Consider the following 16,768-nt stretch of genomic DNA (forward strand, 5'->3'; position numbering starts at 1 on the left):
AGCTAGGATTACAGGCATGGCTTTTCTGAAGTGTAGTTATGCACACGACATGACCATCTTAGCCATTTGTCAAGTGTCTCACACAGCAGTGCTAGGCACATTCGTGCTGTGCTATCACCGTCCAGCTTCTGGAAGCCCATTAGTTTGATTATATCTCACACAAGCGGAATGAAATCAGATGCTTCTTTCACTTAACATAATGTCCTTGGTTCATCTGTGTTGTCTTTATCCCATGGCTGATATCAGGCAGGGATATCAGGGATGGGTGGACAATGGGACAGGCCTGTGTGAGAATCACACTAAACCTCTCTGGCTTCCCCAGACTCATTCACTGTTTTCCTCACTTAGCAGTCGGTCAGATTTCCAGGTCTCTGTTCACTTCTTGGTACACGAAGTAATTGCCTCCTTAGGATCGACTCATCCCAAGGTATTGTGTAGCTATTTCCTTCAAATAGAAATATTCACACACACACACACACACACACACACACACACACACACACACACACACACACGCACACGCACGCACACTTCAGCACATAACTTTATCTCCAGCACATACAGATACACACACATGTATAATCTATATCTATCTCTATCTCTATCTCTATCTCTATCTCTATCTCTATCTCGATCTCGATCTCTATCTCTATCTCTATCTCTATCTCTATAGCTATATATAGTGGTGATATGGAGACATAGACATAGACAGACAGAGACATATAGACATAGAGGAATTGAGAACAAATGAGATAAGGATGCTATCATTCTCAATAACCACTTACTTGGAAGAAAAGAGAAGGAGAGGGGTTATGAGGTGGTGGTGGTGCCTTGCTGTGTCTTACAGATGGTAGGGTGCAAGGAAAAGATGATCCAATTTAGGTTTATGCTAAATAGCCCTTCCTGGAATCCCCAAATTTGAAATTCACGGGAAGCATCAGACAGTCGGGGTGTGGGTGGGGGAGCGAAATTGAAGGATGGAAGAAGCTACCTTGTAGGTCCGATCTTTAGCTCAGAGGAGGAGAATGCTTACCGTTCAACATTCGGACGAGGACCTTCATAGTGGCCTAGTGTGGGAAGCTATGGTGATCAGAGACGATGCTGCGTCTGAGCTGTTTGGGGTGAATGAGATCAGTCTGAGCACTGTGGAGGCAGGGAAACTGAGTAATACAATACCCATCCTCCTGTAGGCAGAGGCTGAGTTATCTGAGATTAGTCTTTGATGGACTGGTTCTTATTAGCCACTAGAGACACATGGCGTTAGTGTTAGTGGAGATCTCTATAAATATCACAGTCTGGAAGGCACCAAATGGAAGGCAGGCATCGCCAAGGACTTGGTACAGAGGACATGGTGTTTGACTCTAGTTCACAGAGCCAGAGAGAAGTTAAATCAGCAGGAATCTTAGGACTGCGGGCTTCAGCCACTTTGCTGAGCTCCACAGTGGAATTCTATCTCTCTACAATGCAGAAGAGACGTTGACAGATCTGAACAATTCAAACACGTATAAGTTGAATTTATAAGGCAAAGTCACCCAGAGAATAGGAGCAAAAGGGGGGAAAACAGACAATGGAGCTGCCCAGTTTACTTGAAAGAAAAATGTGATAATGTTTTTTCAGCCTGGGGAGGGGGATGGGAATGATAGAAAGTTAAATACTACCCGGGGGAGCCTCTGGGTATGGGGGTGTGGCAGACGTTACACATTGAGCAAAACTTCACCAAAGGTGTGTGTGTGTGTGTGTGTGTGTGTGTGTGTGTGTGTGTGTGTGTGGTATCAACTGAGCCTGGAGAGATGGCTCAACAGGTAAGAGTACTGGCTGTTCTTCTAGAGGCCTGTATTCAACCCCAGCACCCACATGGCAGCTCACAACCTCTATAGCACCACTCCCAAGGCATCCAATGCCATCTTCTGGCTTCTTTGGGTATGATGTAGGTATGTGGTGCAGACATGCATGCAGACAAAACATTTATAAAATTTAATTAATTAATTAAAAATGAATTTTCATGGGAGGTAGCTAGTAGAAGAACACTATGTATAAAAGTATTAATCTTGTCTTAGGGATTTACACTTACTCCCCTGGTCACACTGTGTTTGTTTCTCCACTGCAAGAAAGTATACCGGGGTGAAGTTTTGTTCAGTCTGTTCAGGAACCAAATGTGGTTGGTGGAGAAGTAGCATCGAGGACCTGGCAGATGTGGGGAGCCAGCACCAGTGATAGAGAGAGCATGGCCTTGTGTACCCTGGCTCTGGGCTGGGCCAAGCAGTGTAAGCCAGCCATGCTCAGCTCATTGGATGCAGGTGGATGAAAGGTAGCCCAACCGCAGGGCTTCAGGGTGAGGAGATGGAACTACGTGGAGAAAGCTATGGTCAATTATTGTGGTGGTTTGAATAAGAATGGCTCCCCATAGGCTTATGTATTGAATGGGTAGTCATCAGGGAAGGGTTAGGAGGTGTGGCCCTATTGGAGCAGGTGTGGACTTGTTGGACTGGGGTCAGTCTTTGGGGTTTCAAAAGCCCAAGCCATGCCCCGTCTCTCTCTTCCTGTTGCCTGTGGATCCAGATGTAGAACTCTCAGCTCCTTGTCCAGTATCATGTCTTTCTGCTTTCCCACCATGATGATAATGGACTGAACCTCTGAAACTGTAAGCACGCCCCAATTACATGCTTCTTTTATAAGAGTTGCCTTGGTTGTGGTGTCTCTTCACAGCCATAGAACACAGACTAAGACAGCTATGGTACTGCTGTACCCAGCCCTACTCCTCATTGACTGGTATCAGTGCGGGTGTCTTTCACATGGCACTGGAGCTTATTAACATTTTATTTTAACTGTGCCCTTGGCTGCTGACTCTCAAGACCAATTGGCGCTTGCTTGGAGCAGATGGTGGTAGGCCTTCAGAGAGGCTGTCTATCCTCTATAAAAAGTTTTATTATATAATGCTAAACCTTGAGTATCTTACAGATTTGGAAAGGCATCTGGAAGAACAGTAAAAAAACAGCAATTAAAGAGCTTATGTGAAGACACTGTGTGGGTGGAAGAGGCATAGCCAGAAGCCATAGGGTTACTGAATAGAATCTTCATACCAGAGGTGGATTACCACCCTATAAGTTGTTGGCTATGAAGCCCCTGAGGCCCCTTAAGCCATAAATGTTATTGCCACTGCTGTTGGTGGTATGCCAGAAGTAGATGGCGAGTTCTTGTTGCTGAAGACATCATATACATTGGCTGTGGACAGAGAGAAATGTGTCTGGGGTTGGTCTTGAAACTTACTCCCTGCCCCATGTCTTTTTTCAGTACTGCAAGGTGTTATCCTATACCAGGGGAGAATGGTTGACAGTCCTGCTGTTATTTGACGCTGTGTGCTACATCATCAAAATGCCAGATAAGATGTGGCTGTGGTGCTATGTGGCCAACTGTGATGAGTGTGGCTAACTGTGATGAGTGTGGCCAGCTGTGATGGGTGTGGCCAGCTGTGATGGGTGTGGCCAATTGTGATGGGTGTAGCCAACTGTGATAGGTGTGGCCAACTATGATGGGTGTGGCCAACCGTGGTGGGTGTGGCCAACTGTGATGGGTATGGCCAACTGTAATGGGTGTGGTCATCTGTGATAGGTGTGGCCAACTGTGATGGGTGTGGCCAATTGTGATGGGTGTAGCCAACTGTGATAGGTGTGGCCAACTATGATGGGTGTGGCCAACCGTGGTGGGTGTGGCCAACTGTGATGGGTATGGCCAACTGTAATGGGTGTGGTCATCTGTGATAGATGTGGCCAACTGTGATGGGTGTGGCTCACTGAGATAGGCGCGGCCAACTGTGATGGGTATGGCCAACTGTGATGGGTGTGGTCATCTGTGATAGGTGTGGTCAACTGTGATGGGTGTGGCCAACTGTGATGGGTATGGCTCACTGAGATAGGCATGGCCAACTGTGATGGGTATGGCCAACTGTGATGGGTATGGTCAACTGTGATGGGTATGGTCAACTGTGATGGGTGTGGTTAATTGTGATGGGCATGGCCAACTGTGATGGGTGTGGTCATCTGTGATAGATGTGGCCAACTGTGATGGGTGTGGCCAACTGTGATGGGTATGGCTCACTGAGATAGGCGCGGCCAACTGTGATGGGTATGGCCAACTGTGATGGGTGTGGTCATCTGTGATAGGTGTGGCCAACTGTGATGGGTGTGGCCAACTGTGATGGGTATGGCTCACTGAGATAGGCATGGCCAACTGTGATGGGTATGGCCAACTGTGATGGGTATGGTCAACTGTGATGGGTATGGTCAACTGTGATGGGTGTGGTTAATTGTGATGGGCATGGCCAATTGTGATGGGTATGGCTAACTGTGATGAGTGTGGCCAGCTGTGATAGGTGTGGTCAACAGTGATGAATGTGGCCAACTGTGATGGGTATGGCTAACTGTGATGGGTGTGGCCAACTGTGATGGGTGTGGCCAACTGTGGTGGGTGTGGCCAACTGTGATGGGTATGGCTCACTGAGATAGGCACGGCCAACTCTGATGGGTATGGCCAATTGTGATGGGTGTGGTCAACTGTGATGGGTGTGGTTAATTGTGATGAGCGTGGCCAGCTGTGATAGATGTGGCCAACTGTGATGAATGTGGCCAACTGTGATGGGTATGGCCAGCTGTGATGGGTGTGGCTAACTGCTTTTTAGTGAGATTTAAGTCCTGCTGCACAGGAGAGAACTCATGTTTGGCCTTGTAAGTCAGAACAAAGACCTTTTTGCCAGAGATGCTCCTGGCTCCAAGGGTTGAAAGCTATTGCCATGGTTAAATGAATATGACACGTCTATCAAATTGCCTCCTAGACATTTATGCTTATTTCTATAGATTACTGCTGCAGTCAGCCTTAGTTATGGTGGGAAATTTCTTCCTTTTCCTTTTTTGAAGTTGGCAGTGGTTACTTTGGAGACTTAGAACAATCTTGGAGGCTTAGAAGCAATCAAGAGCAATAGTTGCGTAGCGGCCCAGTGAAGTAGCAGAAAACAACCACCTGCCCTGGTTAGTTTTTTTTCATCAACTTGACACGGCTAGCGTCAAGTGGGAAGAGAAACCTCAACCGACAGAATCGCCCATGTGCATTGTCGTAATTGCTAGTTGATAGAGAAAGACTTAGCCCATTCTGGTGGTGCTGCTCCTGGGCTCCTGGTCTGAGTGGTACAAGAAAGCGATCTAACCTTTTCCTCCCCAGCTTGCTTTTGGTTATGGTGTTTATCAGAGCAGTAGAATCCCAAACTGAGACATCAGCTGTCTATATCAACCCATCTGAGGATCAGGGAACATCACTGAAGAGGAGGAGGTTAAAGCAAAACAAACGAGTGGAAATGCGTAAGAGCTAGAGGAAGGGGTGGAGTTTTGTATGTATTTTCTTGGAACTGAATGCTCCATTCTGGAAAGAGGAGGAAGGCTGGTGAGACACAGAAAGCTAACGAGAGGTGTAGTTTATGAGACCTAGAGGACACAGAGTCATAAGAGTCGTGACAAGTATTCACAAGCAGCCACCAATTGCCAGGGGAGAGGTAATACACACGACAGAGCTTCTCAGCGAAGCCGTCTGAATGCTGTGCCGAGAATTCCAGTGATGTTGCTTTCATGTATTGTTATCTATGCTGAGGGAGGGCTTGCTGGCGAGGCAGCCGCCTTCAAATTACCCATGCATCTGCCAGACGGCCCAGCAAACGTATTGGTTCAGCAATCAAGACTCAGGTGGAATAATTTCTGTGGCTTGTCCTTTGTGCTCTGGGACCAGTCATGCAGTACCAGCACAAAGACTAAAGGTGTGACAGTCCTAGTTGGATTCTTATCATGCAGTCCAAAAAGTCTATGCCAGCGATTTCTCATACCCGTTTAATGATATTGACCACAGGAGGGACAATAATACCCTGACATTAAAATATACACCTCACCTTAGAAGAGACTGACCTCTTAACCCAGTGCTTTCACGACGAGGCAAAGAAAGCTTTTCTGACCCTTGTCTCATCTACTCAGTCCTCACTGGTCTGGGCTCTCAGGAGAAAGCTGACCTCCCTTCCTTCAGTGGAAGAGAGAGCCACCTTGACTGAATAACACTTCTGAGAATTGTGTCAATGGCTTCACTCCTATGGACCGCATGTCTCCCAGGGTTTGGGAGAGGCAGGAGTGGCTGAGCCAGTCCACCTGAGTCCACTCCAGGCACCTCTGCAATGCGTATGTCTGAGTCCTTGGCTGCTGCAGGAAATACCAGAGTTTGTTCAAGGAGGCTCTTGTCCCATGTCTGACTTTGAGGGATCACACAGTAGGCAGGTCTGAGGGGAAGCAGCCTCTGGGGTGGCAGATAGCAACATTACATCTCAGACTGGGAAGAAAAGAAGACAACGGCAGACAGAAAATCAGATGACTCAAAATCCACAAAGTAGTGACAGGGTTGACATTATCTTTCTTTCCTAAGATCATTTTGCTTGCCTGTCCTCCTGCTCTCCCCTCCAGGGACTGGGAAACCTTATAACCCTTTCTACACCCTTAGCACCATCCTCCTGGAAAGGCTCAGCAGGCTCATTCTGGTTGTGGAGAATGAGAAAGCTTAGGGTTCTGTACCCTAAGGTACTTGCATTTCACAGAGATCAACCAAACTAAGGAATCTTGGCTTTAATAGAGAGATCTCAGGCTGTCAGCTTGCTGGGGAGGAAATGTATTTTGGATGTAAAAGGTTGTCAGTGCTATCTAAATCAAATCTAAGGATGGTGCATGCCCTCAGGGTAGACATAGTGAGGGAAGGCTCCCGGTGGGGCTGGAACACTCACCCTCCGAACATTGTAGATCCAGTCAAGATAGGCAGTGACCTTGGTGTACACTCCAGGGGTACTTGGGCTCCCACAGCCATAGCCCCAGCTCACGATGCCTACAACCTGCCACTTGTCATAATGGTACATCAAAGGCCCACCACTGTCACCCTGTGGAAAGTTAGGGCGGGAGCTGCTGGAGAGGGCAGGGCAGGCTAAGGGTAGCTTTCTTCCCCCTGTCCCTCAACTTGTCCATCTGTTTCCCTGCACTCTCCATGGCTCTGTGTGCACTCATTTCTCCACCTCCTTCTTTGTAATATTGTTCAGTGTTCATTACTCTTGTGGGAGGTGGGGGGGGGATGGTCCGTCTGTGAGCAGGTAAGTTGAGGTCATGTGCCTGCCTTATCAGAGGGCCATAAGTTACACTAGCAAAGTGCACTTAGCTTAAGTCCAGTAGTTCCTACATCTATTGGCTTTGCCATTGAGTGCCTGTCTATGGCAGGTCCTGTTCTGGATAACTGGGATTCATTGGACTTGAAAAGGAATCTTTGCTCTCAGGAAGTTTACAATCAACTGGGTTGACGGAGCCAATACATGAGCAGATGACAGAAAGAAGTAGTGAAACTTACACCCACTGCCTCTCTCTGAGACCCAGTGATACTGTGGCCTGACAGCCGGCCACCATGTAGCCACCATGAGTTCCTGAGGGCAGACACGGTCTTTAAATCTGCTGTGTCCATGGCTCACAAGGGATGATTTAGAGACAGCTCTTTAATGAGGATTTTGATGTCTGGAGATGGTGGTAGACTGAGAAATTTGAATAAAAATGGCTCCAAAGATCCTCTAGAGGTTAGCGGTGGAAAGATGATACATAGGAATTGCTCACAAGTCCCAGTGGCCATGGAGATGGGAGGAAGTCCATGTACCAAAGCTCACCTATCATGGGATGATTTTATGATAAGGAACAGGACAGCGAGAGGGAAAATAGACCTGGAGCCACTGTCCCCAAAGGGGTCATAGATGTTGGGGAGTGAGGGTGGGTGGAGAAGGTAGCAATGGCATCTTTAAATGTGAAATATATTATTCAGATACTTTCCCTTCATCTAGAGCCAAATATCATCTAGCCACCCATCCCTCCTTCCTTCTTTCTCAGGCCACGTTTCTGCCTTCCTTCATCACAAACCAAGCACCCCAATCTGCCAGGTTTTGTTCGGGCATCCAGCTTGTAGGGGTTCACATCTCTCTAGGACCTATTCCTGTTCACAGAGCTTCCCGTGGTCTTCCGAGGACCCACCTGGCAGGTGTCCTTGCCACCCTGTGGGGTACCTGCACACAGCATGCCAGCAGTCACCTCCCCCTGGTAGGCATCCTCCGCATTGCACCGTGCGCTGTCGATGACCTGGACTGACGCCTGCAGCAGCGTGTCAGACATCTTCCCTGGGAGGTTGGAAACATACTTCCTCATTCTCCTCCTCCCTCAGCCCAGGTTAATTTTCCAGGCCATCAATACTTTTTGCTGCTTGGGGTGTTGGTGCCTGGTGAGCCGGGGTGGACTTTTCTAAAGGACGTTCTTATTTCTTATTACCACTGGGGAGGGTAATAAGACCCTCGGGCAAGGAGTCTGAGGTTCTGAGCCCAAGACTCACCTCCGTTTTCCTCTGTAAAGCCCCATCCAATGACCCAGACTGGCATGGTTGGGATGAGCTCTTCATCAGAGAAAGGCAGGCAGATGGGCCTGACCGAGCCTACCAGGAGCAGAGGGGAAGATGATCCTAGATTAGGGATGGCTTATTGTTTTCTGGTGCTTTTTCGTGTTGGGGATCTTGCTGGTCTAAGTGAGACTAGGTTAGGTAATTCCTCGAGAGAATGAACCACTCGCCAGTGAGGCCCTCCACCCTGGACCTCACAATACCTTCACCTCCCTCTCATGCGCCTAGCCAGTATTGTCTGCCCCAAATCCCCTAAGTCTAGGTAATGAACAGTCAGAGGTCAACCTCTGCAGGCTAGGCAATTATTCTCAAGCATGCTCAAACTTGTCCACCCAACCTCCCCACTGTGGTCCCTTGGAACCACAAACACCACTTGAGCTGTTCACCTCCTCCCGAGCCCTGTCTTCTGACACATGCACATGCACATGCAAAGAAAAAAAAAAAAAACCCAGGAAATGCTAGGTTCCTTATTCCCGGAGGAAAACAAGCAGAAGCACACGGACATTCTAGCAGGGTTATTGTGCAGGGCCTTGGGCACTGGCTAGGGGTGACAATTCTTTAAAAAGGGCCCTGACAACACCAAGAGCAGATGACTTTGATCTTCCAAATAGAGCATACAGACTTAGAAGAATCTCTGCCAGGGAAGACGTGCACGTCAGCTTGACGGCTAGAGCAGGTCTCATGGCACCAGTGATATGGAGATGACATATGAGCTGAACACCCACGGGTAAGCTGAGATCTTGAGTGGGAACAGGATGTGTCTCAAGCTGCTTAGCAGAACCTGAGAAAGGTTCACCTAGGGGCTCTGTGGCCGGGGACCACCTCCTACCTGAGAATGTGAGCGGCATCTTCAGCTTAACGAGGGCAATGTCCTTCTCTTTGGGTTGCAGGGGATTGGGTTCAGCAATGAAGATCTTGGCCACAGGCAAGGACGGAGAGTTACCCAGCTTGTTTGAGCCGGCCCTCACCTTCCAGCTGGACACGTCAAGATATTTCCTAGGGAAAGAGATGGCTACATCAGGGGAGCATCCAAGCACTTAGAGGGCTCTGCTTACTTAGGGCCAGGCCCCCAAGTCTGCTGATGCTTTAGGAGATCATGGGATGGTAGGGACAGGCATGGTGGAAAGGACGATCTGAGAGCCACCCTCCTGAAGCCAGGTTAGAAAAGATCTGATTCTTTTTCTTCATAAAAGGAGCCCAAGGGAACTTCTACCCAGAGGGCTTGGGAAGGGGCTGCCTCTCTCCTGGGTTTCATGACCTGGCAGTCTCTCCCTCAGCCTTGTTTCTATCTTTGCATTGTCATGAGCTTTCAAGCTTTTGTTTATTCTTCACATCCTGTGTGCAGGGCTCTTTCCCAGCAGGGGATTTAGCGCCCTTGTCAGTCTCAAAACACTGTAAAACCCCTGATGTAGGCCTGGGAACCTTGAAGGCAACATGGGGTTTATGTGACACACACAGTTTGAAGGGCTGGTTTTTGGTACTCTCCAGGTGCTGAATGAAAGGGAAATGAAGAAGCCCTGGGTGGAGCCCCTTTCTCAAGGCCTGGCCAGCTCCCTGTCTGCTGGACTGAAGGATCCTCTACACTCGGTTCAGTTTCTAGACGTAGGCAGTGACTCTAGATCTTGGTGTCATTTCCTGGAAAACTTACAAAGAGGAAACAAGTTCTTGGGAGCCCAGGTGTGTGGGGAGAGCTTCAGTAGCATGGATGGAATGGGTGAGGATCCTGGGTGTCTGGAGCTTTCCACCCAATAGCGTTCAACCTTGGAGACCAGCACGGATTTTTCAATGCTTAGCAAGGACATCATGGCTGGTGTCTCATTGCATAGAAGCTGCACCCAGAGAAAATGGGGCAGGGCACGGGTGCACAATCAGGAAACAAGGCTGGCTCCCTGCACAGCCTCGCCCTCCTAGCTTCCTCATCTCACTTACCTGAAGCAGTGGGCTGCTGTGAGAATCCAGTGGTGGTCCAGAATGCTCCCACCACAGACATGCTGCTTGTTGTACTGGATGCTGACTTGCCACGGCCAAGAATCCGCAGAGGCCTCCACCCCACCCACCACACGAGTAGTCTTCAGGCTCTTTCCACAGTCTGGATTCAATCGGGGGTGCGGGGAGAGGTAAGGAGGGGGAGTCAGGCTTCTGGGGAGGGGCTGCCTCTCCAGGCACCCCTAAGTAGGAACCTCAGGAATGGCACGGGAATGATGGGAGAACCCACTCACACCAGCTCTGAACCCCACAGGCTTCCCTGAAACCCACCTCTAGTTTGTGGATAGGAACTTAGATTTTTGAACACGGCTGTGACCATCGTGCTGGGAATTTATCATCTTCAAACCAAACAAGGGTGTGGAATCATGAATTCTGAAGCCCCTGCCCTGCCTCAAGGGAAAGTCCCTAGAAGTTCCCCACTGAGTAAACAGATACTCACAAACGACTTTGTTATCAGGGAATAAGCACATTCTAGGAACTGGGTTTCTTCCTTCTGTTAAGGGAGCTGCCCATTGGCCACCCTGTCTTCTGACCTACCTTTTACCTATGACCTTTGAACTTGAGTTAAACATTTCAATGTCAGGGTTAGAGAGATGGCTCAGTGGCTAAGGGTGCCTCCTTCTCTTACAGAGACCTGCGTTTGGTTCCCAGTACCCACAACAGGCAGTTCACGTCAACCAGCTCCAGAGGATCTCATGCTTTCTACTGGTATCCACAGGTACTGCGGGCGCATGCATGTACCTGCCCCATAATCAAAAACAAAACAAACCCAAAACTAAAACCTCCAGAGCCACCTCTCTGCCCTGTTCTGTGCCTCTCTGGTCTTTCAGACACTCCCTGACACGACGATCTTTCCAAGAAGGCCCCTTCCCGCCATCTCTCCCCTGCCTGGTCCTGTGCCTGCCAAATGCTGTCTGATCCAACCCTGCTTTCCACTTCCCCTGTGCTCGCTCACTCAAAGCTTCTTGGTTGGCAAGATGGAGGTCTAAACTCTTATGAACTGCTTCACACGGTCTTTATAGAGAGCTTCCTTCCAGCCAGTGACCTGCTTGGGAGTCTCTGGGACAGTTAGGCTATGGTTTGAATGTGCCTTTCCCAAAGGTGGCAGCTTAGCCCCGGGTACGGTGGTGATGAGGCAGTGGGTTCTTTAAGAGGTGAGGCCTAATAGCCCTTAGGTCATCAGAGTAGCTGCCCTTTGAGGAAAATAAAGTAGTTTTTTGTGGTCCCTGAGTCGAGAACTTAGGACAAGACAGAGCCCACCCTGCTGTCCAATTTCTTGTATTATTCACACTCCTTCACATGATCCACCACCTACCACTAGGGCAGCACTTGAGGCCAAACCCAAGGTGGCTTTCTGGTCTTAGACCCCCAGGTTCTAAAACTGTAAGCCAAGCACGGCTTCTTTTTGACATTATCCTGCCTCAGATATCTCAGTACAACAATAAAATCTAATATACTCAGACCATGAACTGAGGGCAGATGGCAGAAGGGGAACTCTCGGCATTAACCGCCTGAAGGAACACTGATCTGTAAGTCTAAGCTCGGCCCCACACAGTGGGACTTGGAGGCTAGGAGACAGAGCGGTGATGATGTAGGCCTTTCTTCTAACCATTGCTGGCCCAGACTCTAAGAGATAAGGTGTACTCACCAAGGCAGCGCAGGGAAACCAGGGAGCCTGAGAGGCAGGATCTGAAAGAGACACATGGGGCCCTGTGGCTTCTGCTTTCTCCTTGGCTGGGAGGTTGGAACTCAGCCTTTGTGAAACGCCGATTCAACCCCACCCTTTTTGTTTTTTATATATGAGCCTATGGGGGTGCATTTTTAATCTTTATTAACTTGAGTATTTTTTATTTACATTTCGATTGTTATTCCCTTTCCCAGTTTCCGGGCCAACATCCCCCTAGCCCCTCCCCCTCCCCTTCTATATTGGTGTTCCCCTCCCCATCCTCCCCCCCCATTACCACCATCCCCTCAACAATCACGTTCACTGGGGGTTCAGTCTTGGCAGGACCAAGGGCTTCCCCTTCCACTGGTGCTCTTACTAGGCTATTCATTGCTACCTATGAGGTTGGAGCCCAGGGTCAGTCCATGTATAGTCTTTGGGTAGTGGCTTAGTCCCTGGAAGCTCTGGTTGGTTGGCATTGTTTCAACCCCACCCTTAATACTGCAAGAAACTGGGAATGTGGGTAGAACTGCATTAATACTCAGTGTGGTTCGATTTGATGCACCACTCCTGTGGCTGTGCATGCTCCTACAACATATAGAGCCTTGTCCAGTGCAAAGCTAGTCTGGGCTTCTGGCACCCCGGGCAGGGAGGGAGCAGAAGCTGCTGCACGGTGGCCCTTCCAAACAGAACAGGATTTGTATGGGATCCTGCAGATAGTCATTCTCCACTAAACCTGTCCTTTTCCAGAGTTTCTGTGTTAAGACTCTGTCCAGCGTCCTGAATGCTAAGAAGCCAGCCTGCTCCTGGAGCCTTGGCTGCCTTGTAGCAGATTTTGTTTTGAGTCAGCTGTGCTCTAATGTGGGGTGGTGAGGTGAAGGCTGAGAGCCTTCTTTGGAGCATTAGAAGGTAGTGCTTTGGCCTGGGGAAGTGATGAGAAGTACAAAGCTTCTTTCAGGCTCTTGCCTACCAGGCAACTCACTAGTAAGCATGAAGTAGCTTATGGGAGGTGTTAATCTTGACTGTTCAGAGAGAGAGAAGGTCGCTGTTCACTGCTCTGCCTTTGAGCAGGACAGTGCATGTTGTGGTAAAGAAAAAGGCCAGCAGAGAATACCCCCTGAGCCTGAAAATGGGATTCCATAACCGTGGACATTTAATGAGCTGCTCGGTTAGTTCTTCCTGTTGTCTGGCTCGTGTTCCCCTTGCTGCAACCCTGAGCTGCTCTCCAGTGTTAGATAGCCTCTGAGGGTCAGAATGTGTCCTCTCACTCACCTGCTTCCATTCTGCATCTGAAGTTCCTGGCTGTTTCCTGTGACTGGGGTGACGAGGAGAGTCTGGTTTGGGCCCATCTCCACTGGTCCAAAAGCGGGTTGGCTGTGGTAGGGAGGGAGAGTCAACTGTGAGCTGGGGCAGAGGCTGGAATTGGATGGTAGAAAGAGCCCCTGCTCCCAGAGAGGGGGCACAGGTTAGTGGGGCACGGCTGGCTCTCTCTGCTGGATCACAGGGACAGCCCCACATCAGGGCAGAACTCAGCCCACCTCTGGCTACTGTGGTCTTGTTTTCTTTGGCAGGACCTCCTGGCCCAGGAGCCGAGCTTTGTGGAGGGCTAGGGGCTTGCTTTCCTCACACCCAGCTCTGCCCCGGTCTCAGATGCTCCAGCATCTTTTTAGGTTCACATCAGCGGGAGCAAAGAAGCAAAGGGACCCAGATGTACTCCTGTCTCAGCACAGAGGGAGCTGGAGTGTGGATATTTGGTTTTCCATATAAGGGCCCTGGAGATAGGAGAAGCCTGGATCTATTCTCATAGGAGTCCAGATGGAACTTCCTGAAACTTGGTCCACCCTTTCCCTTCCCTTCTGCTAATCCATGTTTGTTTTCTTTCAAACCCTGTATTCAAGTCTTCCTCCTCCAGGAAGCCTTCCTTACCTACTCGGTTCTCTGGTTCTTTCTTTGCTAAATTTTCGCCTTCTAAATGTCTACCTTCTTCTCCAGTCTGTCCTCTCAGGTCAAGCTTTGCATAGACATCTGGGGCCAATCCATGTCCCTGGCTGGCTAATCCACACCCAGAGAGGACTGCAAACACTTCCTTGGTGAAGCGGGTGCTGGATCTGGGATGACCAGAGTCTGTCTAAAGAGCCCCCCAGACGTAAGTTCCAATATGCTGGATCTGACACCAGTTTGGTGTGTGACCATGGGCGAGTCATATTTATCCTGTGTGTCTCCCCGAGTCCCAATTTTCTCCATAAAAGGATGCGTGAGCCAGGTGGTCCCTGACTCCTACACTGGACCACCTAGGGCTTTGTGTCCCTAGATAAGAAAGGTTTACTTCCAATTCAGGCAGGAAAGAAAGAGAGATTTGAGCAGAGAGCTCTGACCCAGGAGAGAGGAAGATGTCAGTAAACATAGCCAGCAAAGCTTATTTCATGAACTTTGATGTCCTAAAGCTGAAGAGGTCAGGTGGTGCTGTCTGGTGCTTCAGTGCTTTCTAGAAGTGTAGGAATTCTGGGAGTCTACCACTTTAAGAACCTCAGGAAACTCCCAGTTTCGTAACTTAGACAGCCTGCTGCTGCATCTGGTCCAGCTGACGCTGCAGTTGGCTGGACTGCAATGGAGGAGGGGACGGCTGCAGGGGAAGTAGGGGACAGCAGGTGCTGGGCCTATTGTCCTTGGAAATGAGGTGACAGGTGTCCCTTTTCTAGAGGGTGCTGGGAGTTCTCCTCCTCTGGAGGGGAGAGAGCTTTATAAAGACGGGGCAGAGGGGACAGAGACCATATGGATTTATACTGGCTGCCCAGAACATCTATGGGACAAAACCTAGAGGCTGCTTTAGGGACCTCTGGAGGGATAGAACTCTGTGATCGATGGGCAATGTCTGTCTAGCAGTCTGTCTTGTCTCTGGACTCGGTTTCTTAGAGTCCTGAGGAAGTTCAGCCTGCTAGGGAGAGTGTGATCTCTGACTGCAGCAGACCACCTGGGTTCCTTCCCATCCTCTGTAGATAGGCTCCCGAGGGACCATTCCTCACTGTCCCTTCTGTCACTGATGAAGCCTTGTGAGTAGAGAGAATTCTCTATACAAACAGATGCTATGAGAACTCGTGGTGTCCAGGAATCGGGTCGAGGCGCGGACAGATTCCACCCCTCTACCTCCCAGCTTCTGCCCCAGCATGCTGCTTGTTCTCTCGGAACCCGCTTCTAACAGATTTAATATAACCATGCTTCGAGCTCTCTGCCAAGATCAAATGAATATAAATATATGTAATGCTAATTACCCTGCATGTACCTTCCATCCACTCCAGATTTGGACCTGCTTCTGCACTTCACTGAGAGAGCTGGGACTCTGGTGATGGGCCCCAACAGAATCAGGCTGTCCTTGCTATTTTTGTTTTCAAGTGCGGAGAATGGAATCCAGGGCTTTGCACATGCCAGGTAAATGCTCTGCCACCGAGCGACACCCTCAGTCTTCCTTCCTGCCAGATTTTAACCTAGATGACTTTGCATAGTAAATTAGTTTTTGTGTTATGGTCTGGGAAAGACTTCTCACAAAAAGACAAAGGAGAAGTAGTTTGGGAGAAAAGAAATCTCTCATGAGATTGACACTGGTAACTATGAGGAAACTGAGGCTGGGGGATTATCTTTTTGCTCCTTGTTAATAAAAGCGCTGGGATTCAAACATATTTCTGTATGAATCTCATGTCTGCGGTTTTAGGGAAATGGAATAGGAAGTAAAGAAGGGAGGGAGGGAGAGAAGAAGAGAGGCAGGCAGGAATGAAGGAAGGAAGAAAAGAAAGAAGGCAGGTAGGTAAAAAAAGTTGCTGGTCTAAGGTGACAGCCCCCTATGGCCTTGGGGGAGTACCTGTTATAGCCCATCTGCCTGCAGGCTGTCTTGGCCAGCGCTTCTGTGAAGTTGTCAAAACAGACTGAGGCCCAGGTCCCTCTGGCTGCATCCAGTACCTGCAGGGTGGATCTGTCCTTGGAGAGTCGGACTAGGAGGGAAGGAGCCTGAGTCAGCTGGAGGGTGGGTCCACTCTAGCCCAGCCCCTCAGAAGTTATCATGAGACCAGCCCCCTCCCTCACCGCTACTCCCCAACCCAGAGCTGAGGACACACTCAACATCAAGGGACGTTCTTCCAGTTGACTAGAGTCTAATTTGGATGGCAGCTGGGGGAAGTCAGCTGCCCAGGGACAATGACTGACAGCCTTTCCGTTTGCTCAGATGGGTATCAGCTTTGATGACCGGTGTCACAGTTACTTTACCAAGGCCTATAGAGCTTGCCCAGTTTGGGAAAACATCCCAGCCAGGGACTTGGTAGTTTCTCCATGGAAGATGAGAGAGAGAGTTGGAGTGAAAACTTCTGTTGGTATTAGGATGGCAGGCACCCAGAGGTTTTAACCTCACTAATTAAGAGCCAATGCACAGGGAGTCACTCATCCCTGCCCTCAAAGGGTCTGACTAGTTATCTTCTGGGATAAGTGTTAGTGGGTCAACCAAGCCTGAGGAGCCCAGCTTTTATACTTGAAACACTTACTCCTTCAGTTACCTCCCTCTGTCCTGTTCCCTACTATGTCACAGCAAATAACATGAGTAGAAGGGTGGCTGGCTAGCTAAATGACATGGTGACAACATTTCTAGTC

The 16,768-nt window shown here is 49.3% G+C and overlaps 1 protein-coding gene across 8 annotated transcripts in view; it reads right to left on the bottom strand.

Moving 5' to 3' along the window:
- Positions 1-5,680: 5,680 nt before the first annotated feature.
- Positions 5,681-16,768, bottom strand: part of Tmprss4 (transmembrane serine protease 4) — a 32,590-nt gene continuing 21,502 nt past the window's right edge. For 7 of the 8 annotated variants that reach the window (XM_087563093.1, XM_087563092.1, XM_087563094.1 and 4 more), the window contains 9 exons: positions 15,990-16,119; positions 13,409-13,510; positions 12,122-12,162; positions 10,417-10,576; positions 9,317-9,483; positions 8,425-8,523; positions 8,073-8,215; positions 6,800-6,949; positions 5,852-6,354 (listed from right to left, as the gene is read on the bottom strand). In XM_087563093.1, coding sequence (XP_087419219.1) covers positions 6,343-6,354; positions 6,800-6,949; positions 8,073-8,215; positions 8,425-8,523; positions 9,317-9,483; positions 10,417-10,576; positions 12,122-12,162; positions 13,409-13,510; positions 15,990-16,119 — 1,004 coding nt within the window. In that variant the 3' untranslated portion in view covers positions 5,852-6,342. Of the gene's footprint in view, positions 6,355-6,799; positions 6,950-8,072; positions 8,216-8,424; positions 8,524-9,316; positions 9,484-10,416; positions 10,577-12,121; positions 12,163-13,408; positions 13,511-15,989; positions 16,120-16,768 lie in introns of all 8 variants that reach the window. The other variant, NM_001108998.1, reaches the window with a different exon arrangement.

The sequence above is a fragment of the Rattus norvegicus genome, chromosome 8 (genome assembly GCF_021556685.1).
Source record: "Rattus norvegicus strain SHRSP/BbbUtx chromosome 8, alternate assembly SHRSP_T2T, whole genome shotgun sequence".
NCBI classification, from domain to species: domain Eukaryota; kingdom Metazoa; phylum Chordata; class Mammalia; order Rodentia; family Muridae; genus Rattus; species Rattus norvegicus.